This window comes from Gymnoscopelus microlampas, assembly GCF_963454915.1.
Source record: "Gymnoscopelus microlampas genome assembly, chromosome: 16".
NCBI classification, from domain to species: Eukaryota; Metazoa; Chordata; class Actinopteri; order Myctophiformes; family Myctophidae; genus Gymnoscopelus; species Gymnoscopelus microlampas.
Genome location: NC_139953.1, coordinates 31,773,981 through 31,794,273, shown reverse-complemented (window position 1 = coordinate 31,794,273; position 20,293 = coordinate 31,773,981). Strand labels below are relative to the sequence as shown.

General features: G+C 42.9%; 2 protein-coding genes across 3 annotated transcripts; both read right to left on the bottom strand.

Annotated features, from left to right (window-relative positions):
* Positions 1 to 4,506: 4,506 nt before the first annotated feature.
* On the bottom strand, positions 4,507 to 6,494 carry LOC311063201 (uncharacterized protein). The gene is made up of 3 exons (XM_084082482.1): positions 6,414 to 6,494; positions 5,589 to 5,716; positions 4,507 to 4,797 (listed from the first exon to the last, which is right to left on the bottom strand). Exons 1-3 carry the CDS (start codon positions 6,436 to 6,438, stop codon positions 4,648 to 4,650), a joined length of 303 nt encoding a protein of 100 aa, XP_083938608.1. The 5' UTR covers positions 6,439 to 6,494; the 3' UTR covers positions 4,507 to 4,647.
* Positions 6,495 to 11,099: 4,605 nt separating this feature from the next.
* On the bottom strand, positions 11,100 to 17,255 carry actc1a (actin alpha cardiac muscle 1a). 2 transcript variants are annotated; one of them, XM_084082673.1, is made up of 8 exons: positions 17,118 to 17,255; positions 14,753 to 14,904; positions 14,248 to 14,376; positions 13,514 to 13,709; positions 13,156 to 13,317; positions 12,656 to 12,847; positions 12,045 to 12,226; positions 11,100 to 11,533 (listed from the first exon to the last, which is right to left on the bottom strand). In XM_084082673.1, the coding sequence occupies exons 2-8, from the start codon at positions 14,879 to 14,881 to the stop codon at positions 11,390 to 11,392; spliced, it is 1,134 nt and encodes a 377-aa protein (XP_083938799.1). In that variant the 5' UTR covers positions 14,882 to 14,904; positions 17,118 to 17,255; the 3' UTR covers positions 11,100 to 11,389. The 2 variants fall into 2 exon arrangements, with proteins under 2 accessions (XP_083938799.1, XP_083938800.1); XM_084082674.1 differs by having other exon boundaries at positions 14,753 to 14,907; positions 17,122 to 17,235.
* Between the last annotated feature and the right edge of the window lie 3,038 nt (positions 17,256 to 20,293).

Below are 20,293 nucleotides of genomic sequence, written 5' to 3'. Positions count from 1 at the left end.
CAGACAGACAGCAGTTTACACTCACCAGGGTACCTCTCCATACTCTGGAATACAGCATCCAGGTAGCTTCTCCAGAGGAACCCCAAATACCTTTGTTCTACCTGTATACTTTATTGTCTTCTTCCTCTGACAGATGGCTACAGTTATGCCATAGACAAGTTGTAGTTGGAAGAGAATGGCATGCCTATATGTGATGTTCATGGTAAGAACGTTGCAAGACTGTGCTCTCACTGCTCTGCTCACTGAAGGAAGTGATTAGTAGAAATCCGAGCCATTTCAACTGTTCTAATTAAGCTAATCCATATCACATGTGAAACAGTGTTGCCAGATTTCGCGAGAAGAACAAGTGACCAGGGCGCGCGCGCACACACACACACTCTCTCTCTCTCTCTCTCTCTCTCTCTCTAAAACAATCTTCCCTATTGTTAAAGATTATTTGCAGCTGTATACTGACCATGATAATGACATACTGATGTGACAGGGTAGACAGAGGGGTTATTGGTTATAATTTGTTGGTTCTTTATTTGTATAGACCATTATTTGTATTTAATTTCTCAAAGTATAATGTACTACCTTTTCGCATGTTGTATTATAATTTTCATTGGATTATTGTTCTTTTTGTTTATGTGCAATAATGCCTCTCTATCCGTGGGTCACATTCCACTGCCCCTAAGTACTTAAACACTTGCAGCCATGGCAATGACCGAGCCCGTAGGCGTGGTGCCCTCGGCTAATCCGAGGGAGGGCCCCGCCATCAGCAGCCAGTGAGAGCGGAGCTGGGCCGAGCATCCCTGGCATGAATGAGAGGGCAGTCTCATTCATGGAGAAGACAGAGAAGGTGTGTATGAGGCTATGAGCCAGGTGAGAAGGAACAATATATCTGTGGAATGAGTATTCCACATGAATATTTGAACTGGGGACCCCAGTTCAAATATTTTGGGGGGTCACGGCCTGAAAAGGTTGAGAACCACTGCATTAGAGAGTGAGGATTTCTCTACAGACAGACAGCAGTTTACACTCCCCAGGGTACCTCTCCATACTCTGGAACACAGCATCCAGGTAGCTTCTCCAGAGGAACCCCAAATACCCTTGTTCTACCTGTATACTTTATTGTCTTCTTCCTCTGACAGATGGCTACAGTTATGCCATAGACAAGTTGTAGTTGGAAGAGAATGGCATTCCTATACCGTTTGTGATGTTCATGGTAAGAATGTTGCAAGACTGTGCTTTCTCTGCTCTGCTCACTGAAGGAAGTGATTAGTGGAAATCAGAGCCCATGCAACTGAACCAGCAACTGAACTAGGTGAAGGAACCACCGGAGCGAGAGGTGAATGAGGAACGGGGAAAGCGCGTACAGACAGAAACCGTGAGCTCGGGGGTGACCGCTCCATTGAACGAGCGACCCCGTTGAGAATCCAATGGCGTGCAGAGGGGAAGTGGTGACGAGAAAGAGACAGCTTTTAAACCAACAACCCAATCTTCGGATGCAGAGTGGGGCATGGAGCGAGCCGGTGACGGAGAGGTGGCTACAGTGTTGCACGCACAACCCCACACGTATACAGGCTAATAGGTGTAAGTACAGGCCTAAGCAACACTAGCCTTTGTACCTACCGAACCAGAACCATCGCAGTATATTGTCTGGGAACATATGAACTGGCCCTTGCTTTTGTCATTTCAGATTGATGGTGTGTTGAAGTAGACGAGACAGGAGGTTCCCGGCCTGGCCCTCTTTCTACAAAAAAAACCAGAATTTGCACTTTACCCTGGTTGACTTGATTGCATAATCACACTTTATTAGAACCTGCACTTTACTTAGGAAGTTATTGTCACACCTCTTGCTAATATCTGCGCCTTGCTGTTGCACATCGGCCATTGTATTTTAGTGTTGATGAAAAGTATTGTTTTAGTTAGCTAGCGGCACAATAGGAAGTTAAGGTTTTTAAGGTTTTTCATTTGTATTTTATGGCATAGAGGCCTATAAAAATACTTATTAATACATGTGTACTTGCCTTTCTTACATACCGTTTCTGTGTCTGCTCTCTCCTGGTTTAAAGTGTCTCATAAGCCCATTGTTAAGAATGTACAAAAGTGAATGACTATATGTATTGCTTTGTTACACGCTGTGTGTGCTCATAATATGTGACCATTCTAAATACACTAATGACAGATGGGTAGTTATAATGAATATATGAAAGACGTACATGTCAGATGCACGATCTGATGGCACTTCAGTAGGAACTCTATATTGAGAAAAAGGTGTTAAAACACAATTAGGACCAACCAGAATGTTTAATGGCTGTACCCTTAAATACTTCTACCCTCCACCTTCTGACTTCAGCTGTTTTGGACTTCTCTCCCAAAGGGTGACTAAGAAAGGTGGACATCTGAGGACTCTGTCAGCCAGTTGGTCCCGCTGGGTGACAATCTGCACACAGAATGATGAACGAAGAATGACTCTTTCAGCAAAGTCTCCCTCCTTGTGCACTCAATTGCCCCCACAGCTAGTAGAGAGCATAGCTACCACAGGACACCCAAACTGAAAATGATATATCGTGCCATCCTTTACAGCAGCAATACAACATCAAAGTAGAGGCAATGGTTCCTGCTCTTGTCGTCTTATGCTGGTTTTATTTCACTTAAGAGCTGATATATGGCATATACACAACTCAAGAATCAAATCAATATATTTTCAAATGGACCAGCCCTTTTCAAAAGGCATTTGTGGTTTTGCCTGTGGATGGGTCTGTGGCTGTATCTGTATGGGTCCATGTTTACACTTTCAGAGTTGAACTAGCATTCTGGATTTAGCTGTGTATGGCACACCAAACAGCTATGATACTTTACCACATTATAATGTGCATTTCAATTGACATGTTTTGTCATACACATTCCTGCGAAAATAAGTGACACTGCGAGAAAAGATATAGAACACTTATTTGCTAACGATAGATTTATTAGTCAGCTTATTCAAATAAGATGTGCAAGGTATGAATTTAATTAAGGATCATAATTGCATAGAGGTGTGTGTCAAACAAAAAAACCATAATTTTCAAACTGTTAGTATGTAAAGTACTGTTTTAAATATGCCTGTGATAAATAGAAAAAATCAAAAAATAAACGAGTCAGCATAATGTAAATATTGACAGATCATTTGTTCAGTAAGATGCAACATTAGAAGAAAAGTACTTCAAGCCTAGGATTTGATTTAGCTTGCAGTTTGTGTACAGTGGTTCTCAAAGTGTCTGAGGACCCCCAAGGGTCCTTGAGGGGATTCCAGATTCCAAAAATTGTTAAAATAGTATTCAAATAATTTTAACCATATAGGCATTGAATGTTTGATCTAAAAGCACAAAACACTTGTGGATCAAATACAATGTATTTCATTCAAGCTCACCGGATGTGTTCTGTGAGCTTGTAGATCATCTATTTTCAAAATATACATTTTTAAAATCTTGTATGGGGGTCTCTGGCACAAAACATTTTCAGATGGGGGTCCTCGGCCAAATACATATTAATTTGGGGACCTTGACATGAAATAGTTTGAGAACCACTGGCGTACACATTCTAAGTACACATACTAGATACACATCTAAATAATTACTGTATATTTCAAACAACATGGATGAAAGATGTATCTCCACATGAAAAAGTATGTGATAACAAAACTGCAAAAATGATGCCGTTTGGCCTTCTACACAAAAGTTGTGAGGAATTAAACAAATGATAACGGAGACTGATCTGAGAGAACTTTTGGCTTTGGACAATCACACATTTTTGGAGGGAACACAGTAGCAGTTTTTTGGTTCTTTTTTACCTTGCCATTTCCCAACCATGTAGGGTTTGGAATGGCTGCCTGAAATAGCTCTGTGCACACATGAGAAATATTGAAGCTAGTAGACAGACAACATTTATTATAATTGTGTCAACTGCTCTTCACAATGTCAATCTCTGATCTTGGAAATAGAGAAATACTAGGACTTTAAGTAAGAACCTTAAATTGAGTTACTGAGGATTGCCAAATCCTTTGTGGATATTATGATTTTTTTCTGGATTTATTTTTAGAATAAATTAAACAATAAATCAAAATCTAATTAAAATGAACTTCATGAGATATTCACCTTGTATGTTTAATCAACTAATGAGATGACTCGGTCTTGGTCTTGGTCATACTGCCACAGAAATGTTGTATGCAATGAACTCAGTTCATCTATGCTGCCAGAGTAAAATGTATTCACAAACACATTCCCTGCAGATAGCACTAAATGTACACTGGACTTTGAGAACAATGAGATTTGAGTGACTTAAAACGACTTTGAGTATCTAGAAAAGCGCTATATAATGTATTATTATTATTATTTGTCAGAAGTGGTGCAATCAGATTTCTACAAGTAATCCAGAAATCGGTCAATTAAAAGCTAGGCTATTTTGAACCATTGTGCTCCACTGATATCCATCATGTCATCTAAAATGCAATACAAACACAATGAGTGAGAGCGAGGGATAAAAGGGCATGCATTATGTTTTCCTCTATGTTTTACAACCTTGTTTTTGTCCTGTTGCATTCAAATGCTAAGATGTACTTGAACACGGTGCACTGTATGAAAGACAAATGCTATGTTAACAGACACAGGACTTTAAAACCAGCCTTTAGTCTGCTGTAGGCAGCTGGATGGTGTCAGAGACACAGCCACATGTACGGGTGAGCTGCACAGAGGAGATGACCACGGTGCCAACCTCATCCATGTACAGGACAGGCATCAGTTCTTGGGAGATGGACTGGCAGCATGGCATCTGGGCCTAAACGAAGGACAGAGAGAGAGAGAGAGAGAGAGAGAGAGAGAGAGAGAGAGAGAGAGAGAGAGAGAGAGAGAGAGAGAGAGAGAGAGAGAGAGAGAGAGAGAGAGAGAGAGAGAGAGAGAGAGAGAGAGAGAGAGAGAGAGAGAGAGAGAGAGAGAGGCGAAAAATGAGTGAGGTGTGAGTATCATGCATCCTATCAGTCATATATATCAATGATATTAATAATCTCTTACAGTATCACATAAACTAGTAAGGTTTTGGTGATGATGATCACAGGGCATGTTATGCACATCTATTCTAGATCTATTACTTTTTAACCTAATAGTAAATGTGACTGACAAAATCAAACAAAAAAGATTAAAACCAATAAAGTAATAGCAGAATTCATATTGAAATGTGCTGGTTGGTAGCCAGGTTAGGGTGAGGGTTAGCTGCCTGAACTGGATGACCACATAATTGTCCCTGGTTTGATTCTTCCCGGAGACCTGTGTTGCATAACATTCCCATAGAGATATGTATAATATGACTCTTTGTACCTTCCTACTCTCTACCTACAGTTTCTAAATTAAACTTGGCATTATAATTATGCATTTATTTTGGCCCCACCAGCAAGAGCAGAGAGGGCTCTAGGTTGTTCCGCCAGGCAGCACGGCCTCTGGGGACCCCTAGTGGGGCTTGTCTTGTAGGGTCTAAGTGATTAAAGCTTTTAAACCCAACACATTTTGTGATGCAAAATGTGTTCATTTTATACAGGCACAATTTCCAATATCTGTGCAAATCTTTGGTTCTACCTGTGTAGCGGTGTCCTTGGTGTGTGATGGACAGCGCAAGTCGTTTTGTTCCAGCAGAGGGTCGCAGGAAGCACACTGGACCAGAGTGAAGCTGTCAGGATAGATCACCCAGCTGTCCCAGCCCAGATCTGTCACACACAAAACATACAGTATGAGCATATATGACATTACATACTTGCCTATTTGCAAACAAGTACACTCTCTCTCCCTCTCTCTGTCTATCTCGCACGCACGCACGCACGCACGAACGAACGCACAAACACACACACACACACACACACACACACACCAGTGTTGATTTCGTCGACTAAAACGATGACGAAAAATGCTCGTCGACTACCTTTTTTCACTGACGAAAACTAAATAAAACTAAGCTTTGATGATTAAAACTAAGACTAAATATATTGACAATTTCGTCAACAAATAAAACTAGACTAAAATGTTAGTGAGGGAAGTAATTTTATATTTGGTTGCACTCGGGTGTTGCATGCTGAAAATAGCCGATCTACAAGCTCACAACGCGTCGCACTGCGACGCGTTGTGAGCTTGTAGATCTGCTATTTTCAGCATGCAACCAAGTGTAAAATCAGCCCTTTACGACGCCATCAAGGCACCGCCAAAATACATTTTAGTTGGCTAAATCAACTGTAGATTTAGTCGACTATAATTTTATGATATTTAGTCGACTAAAACTAGACAAAAACTAAAACATTTCAGATGACTAAAATATGACTAAAACTAAATGGAATTTTATTCAAAAGACTATGACTAAAACTAAATCAAAATTTACTGACAAAATCAACACTGACACACACACACACATACCTTTCAGGAAGATCTGTGAAGACATCTGACAGCACTTCAAGCCAGTGCTATGGCCAACACCAGGTGTCACAGTCAAGCCAGAGACTGCAAAAAAGGTTGTGCAATAAAATATGGAGTTGTATGAGTTATGTCAAGTTTTGATATAGAAACATTTTCTATTTTTTTTAAATAAGGTGCTTTGCACTGGTGTCTCTGCTGCTTTTGACTTACCTGTCCCATCCTGGCTTCTGTGAGTCATGGCACTGAAAGTGGACATCCATTGGTCTCTGACGCTATTCAGCCAACCAGCAGGCAGACGTGGCTCAGTCTGCAGGTTGAGACCATCCAGGAGGTCCTTCCTTATGGACTGCAATGACTCCTGGCACCTGTAGATGACCAGCATCAAAGATAGCATTGCATTAAAATGGTAATATGTTATTACAAATCATGCTCATTAGTAATACAAATAATATTTGAAAACAACTTTTTAAGCGGAGCTTCATTTGTTGCATTATTAACTGCTGAACCATATCAACATCTTCTACTGTGTTGATGTGTGAAACTACACATTTTATTTAAAATGTCATTTATTGAAAATCCTGCACACTGCTCTTGCTCAGCAGCATAAATTTTATTCAACCACTGAGGTTTCAGTCCCTCTGGACCTTCATCAAGAGTATCTTAGAGAAATGATACCATCATGATCTTATATAGATCGTGTTCACAGGTAGTGTGAGACACAATGCACAACTAAGAAATGTTGGCGTTTGCAGCTTTCATACATCATTCCAAAATGTGCATAAGGGTATCTTAAATGCACCAAATGCATTCATTCAAATTCATTAATACAATATAGACAGTGAAGAGAAGTCATTGTGTGGGCTAATTATAAATATGACAAACAACTACCGTGTGTGTCAGTATGTGCCGAGTGACACCATAAAAAGGCTCTCTCAACATGGTCCAACAAACTAGTCACCATCCTTTGAATACACGGTCACAGTCAGACTCATAGCCAGACTCCAAAATCTCCCTCTGTCCCTTAAAAAGGCCTCAGCAAGCACACATGCATAATATGCTATAGGCTTTCTAATAATTAATGACCAGCACAATACAATACAATATCAGCTGTATATTTCCATTTACACAAGGAAAGGACATTACAGTATAAACCACTGACTGTAAATTATACGGCTTCGACGTGTGTGTATGATACTAACCTCTTGTTTCTGACAACAGGCACAGTGGATGTTGCAGTTTGTCTTTCAGAAGTGTTCAGGACAAATGTCATCACCAGTGAAGAGCCCAGGAGGACCGCCAAGACAAAGACTTTGACGGACATGTTGAATCTGGACAATAAACTACTTTCACTACAGACGTATGGTGGGATCTGGGATGGTGACTGAGGTTGCTTCTTGTAGGAGGAATGACTAGACAAGGATGCTGTAGTCTGGGAACCTGCTGCCTTTTTATCTTCGTTTGGCCACAGAGGGTGGTCTTCGAGAGAAAGAGAGAGAGGGAGAGGGAGAGAGAGGGAGAGAGAGAGAGAGAGAGAGAGCAAAGAAATGCTACGCAAAAAAATGACAAAATGACAGATGTGTGGCCTTACCTAACACTGTATGTGAAACATAATTCTCCAAAAATTAACCAAAAAAAGAATCACTTCCAACTGAATTAAATAATATTGAATTCATTATAATTTATGATGGACTGATTGTTTCTTAATCAGACAATGATGGACTATGAACACTAGGAGACTCAAGATGTCCAGTCATCTCCTGAGAGGGGATAGTTACTGGCTCCCCAAACTAATCCACAGTGTTGACATGACATAAAAGACACTAATCAACACTGATAATAAGAGAATAATATTGGTATGTAGTTATCATTCAAGGACATTGGGAGGGCAGGAAATAACCTGTCCTCTCGTGTTGATTGTACACTCACTGAATCTATGTTTTATGTATATTTGATAATAAGTACAACAGACTGAAGAACGCTGTACACTGTATTTGCATTCCTGTGCCTGTATTTTTATTTGTATTCTTTATTTAAGAATGTAACTGCAGTCATAGGAAGCTTGCATAAAATAAGTTTGCATACTCCTTTACACTTGGTGTAAACTTGTGATGTAATAATGAAGATGAATTTGAGTTTGAAATGCAAACAGTTTGAATATCAATAATAGCTCAGCAACTTTGCTTTGGCAGAGCCAGTCAGCAAATCTCGGACATGCATGGAGTGCTCAATGCTGCAGTCTTCTACTATTGAGGCCTAAACTGGGACACAACTACATAACATCATTGCATTATGCCATGAACTAAACCCATTCTGTTGTTCTGCTCCAATGCATTACAAGTAAATATGAAGCCATAATTTATTAACATGTGGCTGGAATGCTTGGTACGTAGCCTACGCACGCATGCACGCACATGAGCATTTTGTGGGATTTATGGCCATAAATGACTAAAGTCCTTGAGTGTCGGACGTCTCCCACAGCTGCTCTGTAGGAATGGAACGGTGGGAGTCAACCTGTGTCAGTTCACTGGGAATAACAAAGACGCTTTTATGCACAGATGAAGGTCAGTGAAGGACACGTAATATGTATCCCGCACTACTGCTGGTGTTCTACAAGCACAAGTTGTTAGCAAGCATTTTAAAAAATAGTCACTTTTTACTGTTGCCGTTCAACATTTGACTAACATGTCAGAGAGCCCATCGACAGCAAGTTGGCACTCACACTTGACCCACGGCAATTTGTCTACCGACAACACACAGGTAGATGATGCTTATTTTGAAAATGCTGTTCATAGACTACAATTCAGTGTTTCAACACTATAACCCCACTCATACTGTACTTGACACCAAGCTCAGTAACCTAGGGCTCAACCCTGCAGCCTATGCAGCTGGATCCTGGTCTTTCTGTCAGAACGATGACAAGTGGTGACAATGGGATCTAACACCCCCTGAGTGTGTTCTGAGCCCCCTTCTCTACTCTCTATAATCGTTTTTTTTTTACATACTGTATAATGACATGCCCAAAATAGGGATGCCAGGTTTAAAGTGGTTCATTACAATGAGAATAATGAATGAGGATAGATTGAGAGCGGAGACACAAAGAGGTGTCATCTCAAGTGTGTGAAACAGCGTGGATTACCTGAAATAATGTTCACTGATGATTTGTGGAAGGTTGTACTGTATGAGAGACGTATTTAATCCATGGGTTAAATGCTCTCTTCAGCTCACCGCAGTCAGTCAAGGCTAGAATGGATGGGGGCCTGCAGGTGTATATTTGAGCATATGTATATTTTAGCAGTAATTCAATGAAATTGCTGCAGTTAAAATCAATGTAGGTTTGTTGGACTTGGGTTTTCAATTGTATCCCAAAGAAATGGCTTTCCATTTATGATAACCAGGAATCAGCGTGCAACTGAATATACTGTGTTACGGCCTAGGGGAACCGAGGCGCAACAGCGCCTTAACTCCAAAAGAATTACCAGCAACCAGAAAGTCAGCCATATTTATTTACTATAGAAAGCTTCAGAGTGGGTGAAAGGAAAATAAGAAACAAAATAAACTGAACAGAAACCACCCTAATTGATCTGTCCAAAATAATATAAACAAAAGACAACAATTAACCTAACTCCTAACCAACAAATCAGGAGAGAGAAAAAAGCGAGCCCAAAAGAAGTGCTGCCCACCCCTGTCCCCTACCAAACCCTGCTTAGTTCAATATATTTGCACAATGAGCTAACAAATGGCATGCTTTCTGGCAGAGAGAGGAGAACGCAGGAGTAGGTAACCATAGGCCTCTTATACCCTTCCTGGTAGGCTGCAACCAATCATCTCCCGGGCACTACCTACAATCTCAATCATCCACTAACTCAATCAGTAGAACTCTCCTGCTGCACAGCACCCACAGGCAACAGCAGAGAGCACACCCACACCAACACAGGAGTAAAGAAGGTTATATACAACACATCCCCACACACATACCACAACCCCACAACCTCAGGGTCGTAACAACTGTAAAAGCCCAAAGAACCACAGGGAACATTCAATTCTGTGGTTATCATGTTAAGATATATAGATATAGATATATAAATATATATTGGTGCAGATGGTTGGGGTATTTGTGTCGGGTCCCAGTATGAAAACGTTTTTTATGTGCCTATAATGCAGGTTCCAGGCTCAGAAGATAGATATTCTCATTTGGGGCCTCAAAATAATCCTTGTGTTGATTTGTATTCCTGTTATCCTTTACTGTTGATATTCTTGCTCAATTTAAAAATGGTGGCATTGAAAATCAGTCAACATAATAGACTGTGAATAATGTTTGCCAATTGCCACAAGACCACTAGATGTCACTAAAACTCTTTAAACATTACAAAAAGAGCCACCTGCCTTCATGGCCTGTTCTGACAATGGTATTACGATACACATTTAACTGTTTTTGTCTTGTAATTAATAAGAAATAGCTTATTTATCTTTTATGTCAATTAGACTATGTACGTACATGGTATAAATTGTGTGTAATCAAAGATTACAAGGTAAAACAAGTGGTTTTAGGGTTTTGTATGACTCAGTTAAGTGCACAACCATCCATAAACAGACCAATGATATAGCCAATTGGTGTTAATAAGCCTACACATATTTTGTTGTGAATTATTTTCTCTAAGGTACACAGAAAGACACAGAGACATAGAATCTTGTCACTTACGCTCACAGGCTATATTTATTACAACAGTACATGTATATACAGTAAACGGCACAGTAGTACAAATGTAGACAGAAGGAAAGTTGTTTTTGGAGTGTTGTCGGTGGTCGGAGATTTTAATTTATCCTCCGACGTACGACGGTGTAACTCGGCGTCTCTTGCCATCAAGAGCCGATTTACAAGCTCACGTGTGAGCTTGTAGACACAACTCAAATTAGGGCGGTTTCTCGGCTCTTGGCGGCAAGAGACGCCATCGCACGACGGAGCGTGAAAGAGGCTTTTAGAAGCACTTCCTGTGGACGATGGATGGTCCTGCCTCGTCGTACTCCTGCTTGCTGATCCACATCTGCTGGAAGGTGGACAGAGAGGCCAGGATGGAGCCTCCGATCCAGACAGAGTACTTCCTCTCGGGGGGAGCGATAATCTAGGAAAGAGTGGAGGGAGATGGAGGTGTGAGTCGGTCATAGAAACTAGAAGTGCATATGTTTAGGTTCGGGGAGTTTATGGAGTGCAGTGCGAATCGATTGAACAGAAAAAGCTGAAGTACACGTATCTCACTGCCTGCAATGTTGCTAAATGTGACATGCGTTGACAATGACAAATAAGATTCAAACTGGCATGAATGTTGGCTGGGGTGCACTTAGTAGATTTGGCAGCAGCATGTATAGGCTGAGGCTCCATCACTATTGTCCCTTCACACCCACCCATGCCTGTGTATACCTTCAACTAAAGGCACAGTACACATGTTTAACCACTTTGAATGGAGTCCCCCAAGGGTTCTGTACTTAGCCCCCTCCTTTTTTCCCTCTACATCAAATCTCTTTGCTGAAAATAGCAAATCTAGAAGCTCACAGCACATTGTAGATCTGCTATTCTTTCTATCATGTGTTGTGTATAGGTTGTGTTGCTTTGTTGCTAATGTGGGGGCAGCTCACCTTGATCTTCATGGTGCTGGGGGCCAGGGCAGTGATCTCCTTCTGCATGCGGTCAGCGATACCAGGGTACATGGTGGTACCACCGGACAGCACGTTGTTGGCGTACAGGTCCTTGCGGATGTCAATGTCGCACTTCATGATGCTGTTGTATGCGGTCTCATGGATACCGGCAGACTCCATACCTGGAGACAGGAAGAGACAAGTCAGTCAGGCACCCAGGTTGCTCACCCACCCATCAATCAATCGATTTTTATTTTATTTAGTGCCAAATCTCAAGTTGTCTCATGACCCATTTTACATATAGTCTTTTGGAATTGTTCCACCTTTAATGACTTGCCCAAAATTGGGATGCCAGGGTTAAAGTGGTCAAGAAATGTGTGTGTATGTGTCATCAGTTCACCACTAGGTGGGGCAGGTTTTCCTGCATTGCAACAGAGCCACTCAACTGTACAGTATGTGTGGGCCTACTGTACATGACACATGATCCCACACAGTTATGACTTGCAGAATATGTCTTCCTCAGAGGAAGTAACTCTAGCTGCTAAATGCCATGTGGAGGTTCATGAAAGGGTGACAGCGGGGTGGGCTGAGGCCAGGGAGGGGTCACCCACCGATGAAGGAAGGCTGGAACAGGGTCTCGGGGCAGCGGAAACGCTCGTTGCCGATGGTGATGACCTGTCCGTCGGGCAGCTCGTAGCTCTTCTCCAGGGAGGAGGAGGAGGCAGCGGTGGCCATCTCGTTCTCAAAGTCCAGAGCCACGTAGCACAGCTTCTCCTTGATGTCGCGCACGATCTCACGCTCGGCTAAGGGGAGGAAGGTTTGAAAAGTTAGCCGACAAGTCGATAAAAGGCCATTTTAACTCTGTCAATAGATCAATTGACATTGGATTTTTCTCTGTATACATTTCTGATTCAATAATTTCAATGAACCTACTGCTCAGACATCCGTCCTTTACGACTTTGCTTCCTTCAACTTAAGCTGCCAATAAACCAAAGTCTAACTGAGTGGAAATTGTCTGCTTCCACTCAAGGAGGAAGCAGAGAACGAGAATAGGGCAATAGCCTTTTTTATGTGATAGTCATTTAGTCATTGTTAATGATTTGTGACTTACCGGTGGTGACGAAGGAGTAGCCACGCTCTGTCAGGATCTTCATCAGGTAGTCGGTAAGGTCGCGACCGGCCAGATCCAGACGCATGATGGCGTGGGGGAGAGCATAACCCTCATAGATGGGAACGTTGTGGGTCACACCATCACCGGAGTCCAGCACAATACCTATACAGCAGGAGAAACAGCACTTCATTAGAGGGAGGCAGTGTGGGAAACATAACAACCTTTCAATAGAAGTGTATACAGCAATTGGTTATCACCCGGGAAATGATGAAATGACGGGTGATGAACTACACAAAAAAGCACCTAGGCCCATGTTTGACACAATGTGTGGCGTTGGTGTACAAAGAGAAAGACTCACCGGTGGTACGACCGGAGGCGTACAGGGACAGCACAGCCTGGATGGCCACGTACATGGCGGGGACGTTGAAGGTCTCAAACATGATCTGGGTCATCTTCTCCCTGTTGGCTTTGGGGTTGAGGGGGGCCTCAGTCAGCAGGGTGGGGTGCTCCTCTGGGGCCACACGCAGCTCGTTGTAGAAGGTGTGATGCCAGATCTGAGCAGCAGAACAGAAGGGGAAGACATGAGTGGGTGAGAGCAACATGATGCTCAAATAAGGCTACTCTACTGTTAGGGCTGGGTGATATGGAAAGAAATCTAATATCATGATATTTTTGACCAAATATAGTGATTTTGATATCGTGATGATCGTGTTATGAAGAAATAAAAATAGTGAAATAGCACATCTATGGGTGGTATTTAAAAAAATAACTCAAAGTATAAAATAAGGCCTAAGAAATTGCACCCAGGAAAACAACGCTCATATAACAGTGTGCATATCGTCTCTGTCGGGTGGAAACCTCATAGGCCTATGTCCAAAACTGTTACTTTTCAGGATTCAAATTTAAAACATAGAAAAAGTAGCAGACCTACAAGCCCAAAAGGCGTCGATGCGTTTGTGTGACACATTAGTATGACGAAGAAGAGCATTCATTTACGGAAAAAACACAAAACAATTAAAATATGGAGATAAGAGGTTTCTGCCCGACAGCAACCATATAATATTGATATATTGGCCAGTTCATATCTCTTACCTTCTCCATGTCGTCCCAGTTGGTGATGATACCGTGCTCGATGGGGTACTTCAGAGTCAGGATACCCCTCTTGCTCTGGGCCTCGTCTCCCACATAGCTGTCCTTCTGACCCATACCCACCATCACACCCTGCACACACACACACACACAACAACAGTTATTTAGGACATACTCTAATACAGGACATACAGTACAGTACCTACATCTCACCCGCTCACCCCATTAAAACTATAATAGCCTACATGTCATTCACTACGAAATTAACATTAACAGCCCAAATTAACAACGCAATTCCTTGCTAAAAGCTAATAGATGAGAATATGTTTTGTCTACATATCAAACTGAAACTTTAAAAATGTAGCTGACATTCTTATCCAAAGTGACTTGCAATAGCATTCAGTAAGAATGGATTCAGTAGCCTGTAAATGGACCTTAAGTCAATCACTAGGTCACCCACTTGACACCTGTACTGTTAGTCTGTTACTGTTACAACAATGAGGCTCACCTGGTGACGGGGACGGCCAACGATGGAGGGGAAGACGGCGCGGGGAGCGTCATCACCGGCAAACCCAGCCTTGACCAGGCCAGAGCCGTTGTCGCACACGAGGGCGGTGGTCTCATCATCGTCACACATGATTGGTCTTTGTTTCGGATGGCCTTCTGCGGGACAGACAGAGAGGAGACAAGGAGGTTAGGGATGATGCCCTAATAGGGTGGGTGTAACGTTTGACACCGCAGCTATCGACATGACTTGTTGTTGATGTTTTGTTTATATATTGCTCGTCTTTTACCTGATTTTTACTTAGCTGTGTGCCATGTTTCGCACCCAAAAAAGCCGATCTACAAGCTCACAACGCATCACACTGTGACATGTTGTGAGCTTGTAGATCTGCTTTTTTTCGGTGGGAGACACAATGTGCAAATAAATCCGGCTTTAGTCTTTATTTTAAGTTTCTTGTAAAGTTTTGCCAAGAGAAAAAAAAAGACTGCAAGCAACAATACTATAGGCTACAATTCTTGAATAATGTCTGTTGTTTTAAACCTACAGAGAACACAACACAGACTTTGCAGTGTTATGAAACGATGCAGCGCTGTGTTCACACATTGCGATAGCCTTATCGTAACTCTGGTGCGTCTCACAACTCGCTGCCAAACCAAAGAGGGACATAGGCCTAGCAGAGCAGCCCTCTAGGCCACACACACACACACATCATTCTATTTTAAGCCTTGGCGGCCCTTGTCATCCCCCCCTCCTACCAACTCACCTCCCCGCCCCCCACTTCCCCCATCTCTCCCCAGGAAAGTTGGGGGCTAGTTAACAGCTGAGAACTGTTGACAAGTGCCACAGAGGATCCAGGGGTCCATCCTCAGCTGTTAGAGAATAGTAACCTCCTGTGTTTGGAGCCTAGCTGTGACCATGTGCTGCATGGTCCTCCAGCCAGCCAGCCAGCCAATCCGGCCCCTGTCTGTCTGTCTGCATCCCAACTGCTACTGTTAGCATCCCCTCCTCCCCGCTCAGAGAGAGCTGAACATGCTATGCCCATTTTCAAGCCAAGCATAGGCTATCATATAAGTGTTCCTTCACTTGAAATGGCTGAGCTACTGTACACTGTGTAAAATCCCCAGCATCGATTTAACTCTGGGAGTATAATAGAAATGGTCCTGTAACTTCTCCCCCCACAAAGATAAGCACTGATGCAATGCATGAGTCTGAAAAATGTCATGTATGTAACCTTGACAAAGGAAGGCCTTGCACTGAGATTACACAGTAAACCAAGCAATGTATCCGTTCGTAACTCTGAGAGTGTACAAATGTGACCAAATGGTTACGGGTCCATTTGGTTACATTTGTACACTCTCAGAGTTAAATTAACAGGCAGGATTTTACTGCAATGATTTTTCGTAATGCCGAGACAGCACTCTTCGGTGAACAACAGTGATAAATCAATGTATCCTTTCTGTCAGCTGTATTTTGAAGATTCCTCTCCACTATGGCCTTCCTTCTGAGTTGACTTGTCCATTATAAATGAATCCCCCAAAGAATGTGTGAGGAGCGTGGCACTCTGCAGCAGTCATGTCACGATCCCTTCTCATACATAATCCTCAAAGAGAACAGGTCACTGTTCACACATCAGCCTGAGCTGTCAGTCAATGACAACAATAGTGTTTCACACAAGGCCGCCACCATTTTGGTCCCTGTCTTTCTTCCACCTAATAGTAAGACTTAACTATGACTGAGAGACAGAGAGAGAGACAGAGAGAGAGAGAGAGAGAGAGAGTATTCTCTTTCTCTCTCCCCTCTTTGACAGTGAGCTCTCATCACCATGTAAATTTCACTTCAAGGTCTCCTCTGCTCTCCATCACTTCCTGGTTCTCTTTCACTGGTATTCAAGAAGCCATCGCCACCTAGCCTGGTAAACCCTCCCTCCAGAAATCTCATTTCCATTTGATTTCTGGATGGAAATGAGATTTCTGGAGGGAGGGTTTACCAGGCTAATCGCCACCACCACGTTCTGCTCTACCAATAGATTGCTGCTCACAATTCAAATGATCTACACAGTAAAATCCGGAGTGAGAGATTTAAAGTACTTAAAGAAGTGTTAAATTACACTTATTTGGATTTAACTGTGATAAAAAGATAAAAAATAATCAGAAGCTTCAGAATTGAGATTCTGCAGTGACACAAACAAAACGTGGTCACAAATCCACAGTGTAGCCGTCATAGATCCTACAAGGACTAGCCAGCCTCGCTGTGGCCTCTCTGTAAGTACATCCATAAAAGTAGAAGACGAAGCACCAGGAGCCTATAGTCCTACAGCACACAGCAGCAGGGACAAAATGCATTCAGAAGTCAGAAGTTGAAGAGACACTCACCAAGTTGGACTGCAAGACTGGAGTTTCAAACCGGGACAAAGCACCATCAGTGAGAGGGGCTCCTTAAATATGCCCCGGCATCCCCATGCTGGGGGCCCGACACTGGGGGGGGTGGGGGCTAGGGGGGGCGGGGAGGTGGTGGAGGGGGGCGGGCTTCTGGAGTTCACACAAGCCCAAATAAGAATAAGCGACTGGGTAAAATGGTTCAGTTAAAGTGGATCCTGTGTCAGGGACACCACTTAAACTGGTGTGACGTTGCCCAGGAGGGGGGAGGGGGGGTGTCAAGAGGGGATTATTATGAAGATCATTTCCACCATGACGTTACAGTATGTTTATATGATCGTTGAAAGCGGTGTTGGGCTGCAAGAAGCAAAAAGGTTAATTAGTTAGTAATCTGTGACATGTGAGATTCTCCCCTATAGCTGAGGAGCTCCATATAAGATCTCCAAGTGACATGCACATTTATAAGGCAAGAGGCAAGGCAAGTTTATTTGTATTTCAACAACAAGTCAATTCAAAGTGTTTGAATAAAACAGTAAGACATCAAGACACAGTGCAAAATAAACAAAAGGACATAAGAACAATAAAAAGTAAAAACAAAATAAAAACATATGAGAGTAAAATTACATTGCACTAACACCCTGTTGATCAGAGCCCCCCTCCTTTTCCCCCTCTACACCAAATCTCTTTGCTGAGAATAGACAGTTTCCAAGCTAACAATGTGTCGCTTTGCAACGTGTTGTGAGTCTGTAGATTGGCTATTTTCACCACACATTTTATTTGCCTATTATGAGTTATGACAAGCCAAGAATAGGGATGTTGGGTTGAAGTGATTAAGACAATTACGGTAGCTAACACTGAAAATAAAACAAAACAAGTTATAATTTAGCTTATGAGTAATTCAATCTAGTGTTTAATTTTAGTTTTTTAATGGCTACATTCCTGCTTAATGTGTTATGAACTGTCTCTTAATATACCCTTTTCTGAATATCTCCTGTTGGTATAATGACACTTAAAGCACATTCACCTTGAATCTGCTCACGGCAAAATCACCCTTTATGCTTATGGAATGCAACATCTCTTTCACACTCAGAGGCCCTGCCCATCATGTCCCCCAAAGATGTGCTAATATGACTAAGCTCAAACGGAGGGCTGAGGAGGTGTGTGTGTGAGAGAGAGTGAGAGTGATACCAAAGGTCACTGAAGGCGGTTGGCTTAAGGAAGCCGTCTAAGGGGCTCTCGGTGCAGTCTAGGAAGAGTGCCGTTGGCTGTTCGCCCAGTGTGTGTGTGTGTGTGTGTGTGTGTGTGTGTGTGTGTGTGTGTGTGTGTGTGTGTGTGTGTGTGTGTGTGTGTGCGTGTGCGTGTGCGTGTGCGTGTGCGTGTGCGTGTGCGCGGGCATGTGCGTGTGCGCGGGCATGTGCGCGGGCATGTGCGCACATGCGCGCGCGTGTGTGTGTGTGTGTATGGTGTTGGGGGGTGGGGGTAGGGGTGCATAAACATGCCAGACAGCTGAGAGATTGGAAGAGGCAAGATTGGGGGAGGGGGGGGCGGGCGGACAGTAGAGACTGACTTGTGGGTGGGCAGGCAGGACGGGGGACGGGGGGTTGGGTGTCGAGCCTACGTCCAGACCCTCCGTCACTCCACAGATCCCTGGGATGGCCCGTGGCAGGCAGCTACGTAGGCACGCAGCTCTCGGCTCCCATTGGCTCTGCTCTCTCCTTTTAGGGACATGGCGTGTGACAGGTGCCGGGTGGCCGTGTGTTGCTACAGGCTGTGTGAGCGCTGAAAAGCTGTGGGCGCCTTATTCGTCACATCTCCCCGCTCTACGGTAGTGCCTGCCTGCACTGAGGCCCTATCAGGCCATAGGGCTGCTCTCTCTAATGCCTCAGTTATACTTAGTTGCGTGCCGGTGTCGTGCTCAGTAAATAGCAGATCTACAAGCTCTATGTGAGCTTGTATATCTGCTATTTATGGCATGCAACACCAGCGTGCAACTAAGTATAAATCAGGCTTAAAGCCTGCAGACCCAATAAGTATGCAAGGACTCCCACCTTCATGCCCACCACCTCCAACAGTTTCAAATATTCCATTTCTAGATGTGTAATCTACCTCAGAGGGACATACTCTGCTAAGCTACTCTATTTGTAGGGCCAGAAATCTGGGTTTCCTTCCTTTTATCTATGTGCCTGTATGATAAAGTCTGCTTTATCATCAGCAAAATCTGCTTATGACACAGACAGATGTATGGGTCAATTTCAGGTTAATCCACTCCCTTTCATTATTAAGATGCTCATATTTCTTTTTTATCACACACTGATTTGACTATGCCTTCCTGTTACTTGACTTGTTATGCGTTCCTTTCCTCTCTATGCTCTCTTCCCTATTCTAACTCGCAATTTTGAGAGCTTGCACACACAAAAAAATATTCCACCCACTCTTTTACACTTAGAATCGTGTGATGTGATAATAAAGTTTATTCTGATTGTTGAGTGGCAAAAAAAAAATCAAAATAGGGAGAAAAAAAAGTTCCTGTATGGAAGTAAAAGTCGCAAAATGGTTGCACAGATATGTGTTGGATGGGTCTGTCTGGCGTCTGTGTACACTAAGTCAGGGGTTCACAAAGTGGGGTCCAGAGACCGTGAGGGTTCCTTGAAGGCAGTTCCAAATGGACCCTTTCATGTCTGTAACTCTGCAAACGTACAAATGTAACCAAATGGACCCTTACGGGTCCATTTGGTTCCATTTGAGAGTTATGAACACACATGGATTATGTGTGAGCATATCTGAACTCAGTGTTGTCCAACAGGCTTCTGAAGGCTTCTATAAATAGGCATTTTTCACAGTAATGCCAGTGGCACAGATAGTCTGTGGGCTCCATCCCTTAGGATTCCCCTGGCCTGTGATCCGTCTCCAACAACAGTTAACCACATTAACCCTGGCATACCTATTTTGGGTAAGTGATTATAGCAGAAATATTTCCAAACTGCAAAAAAACAGAAAAAATAAACTTCCAGGTTAGCAAGAAATAGCCGATCTACAAGCTCACGACACATCGCGACACATGGTGAGAATGTAGACCGACTGTTTAAAATAAGTGTAAAATATGTCTCAACAATGGCCAAGAAAACAATTAATTCCAGATCATAATCACATGCTAAGTGTCACAGGATTG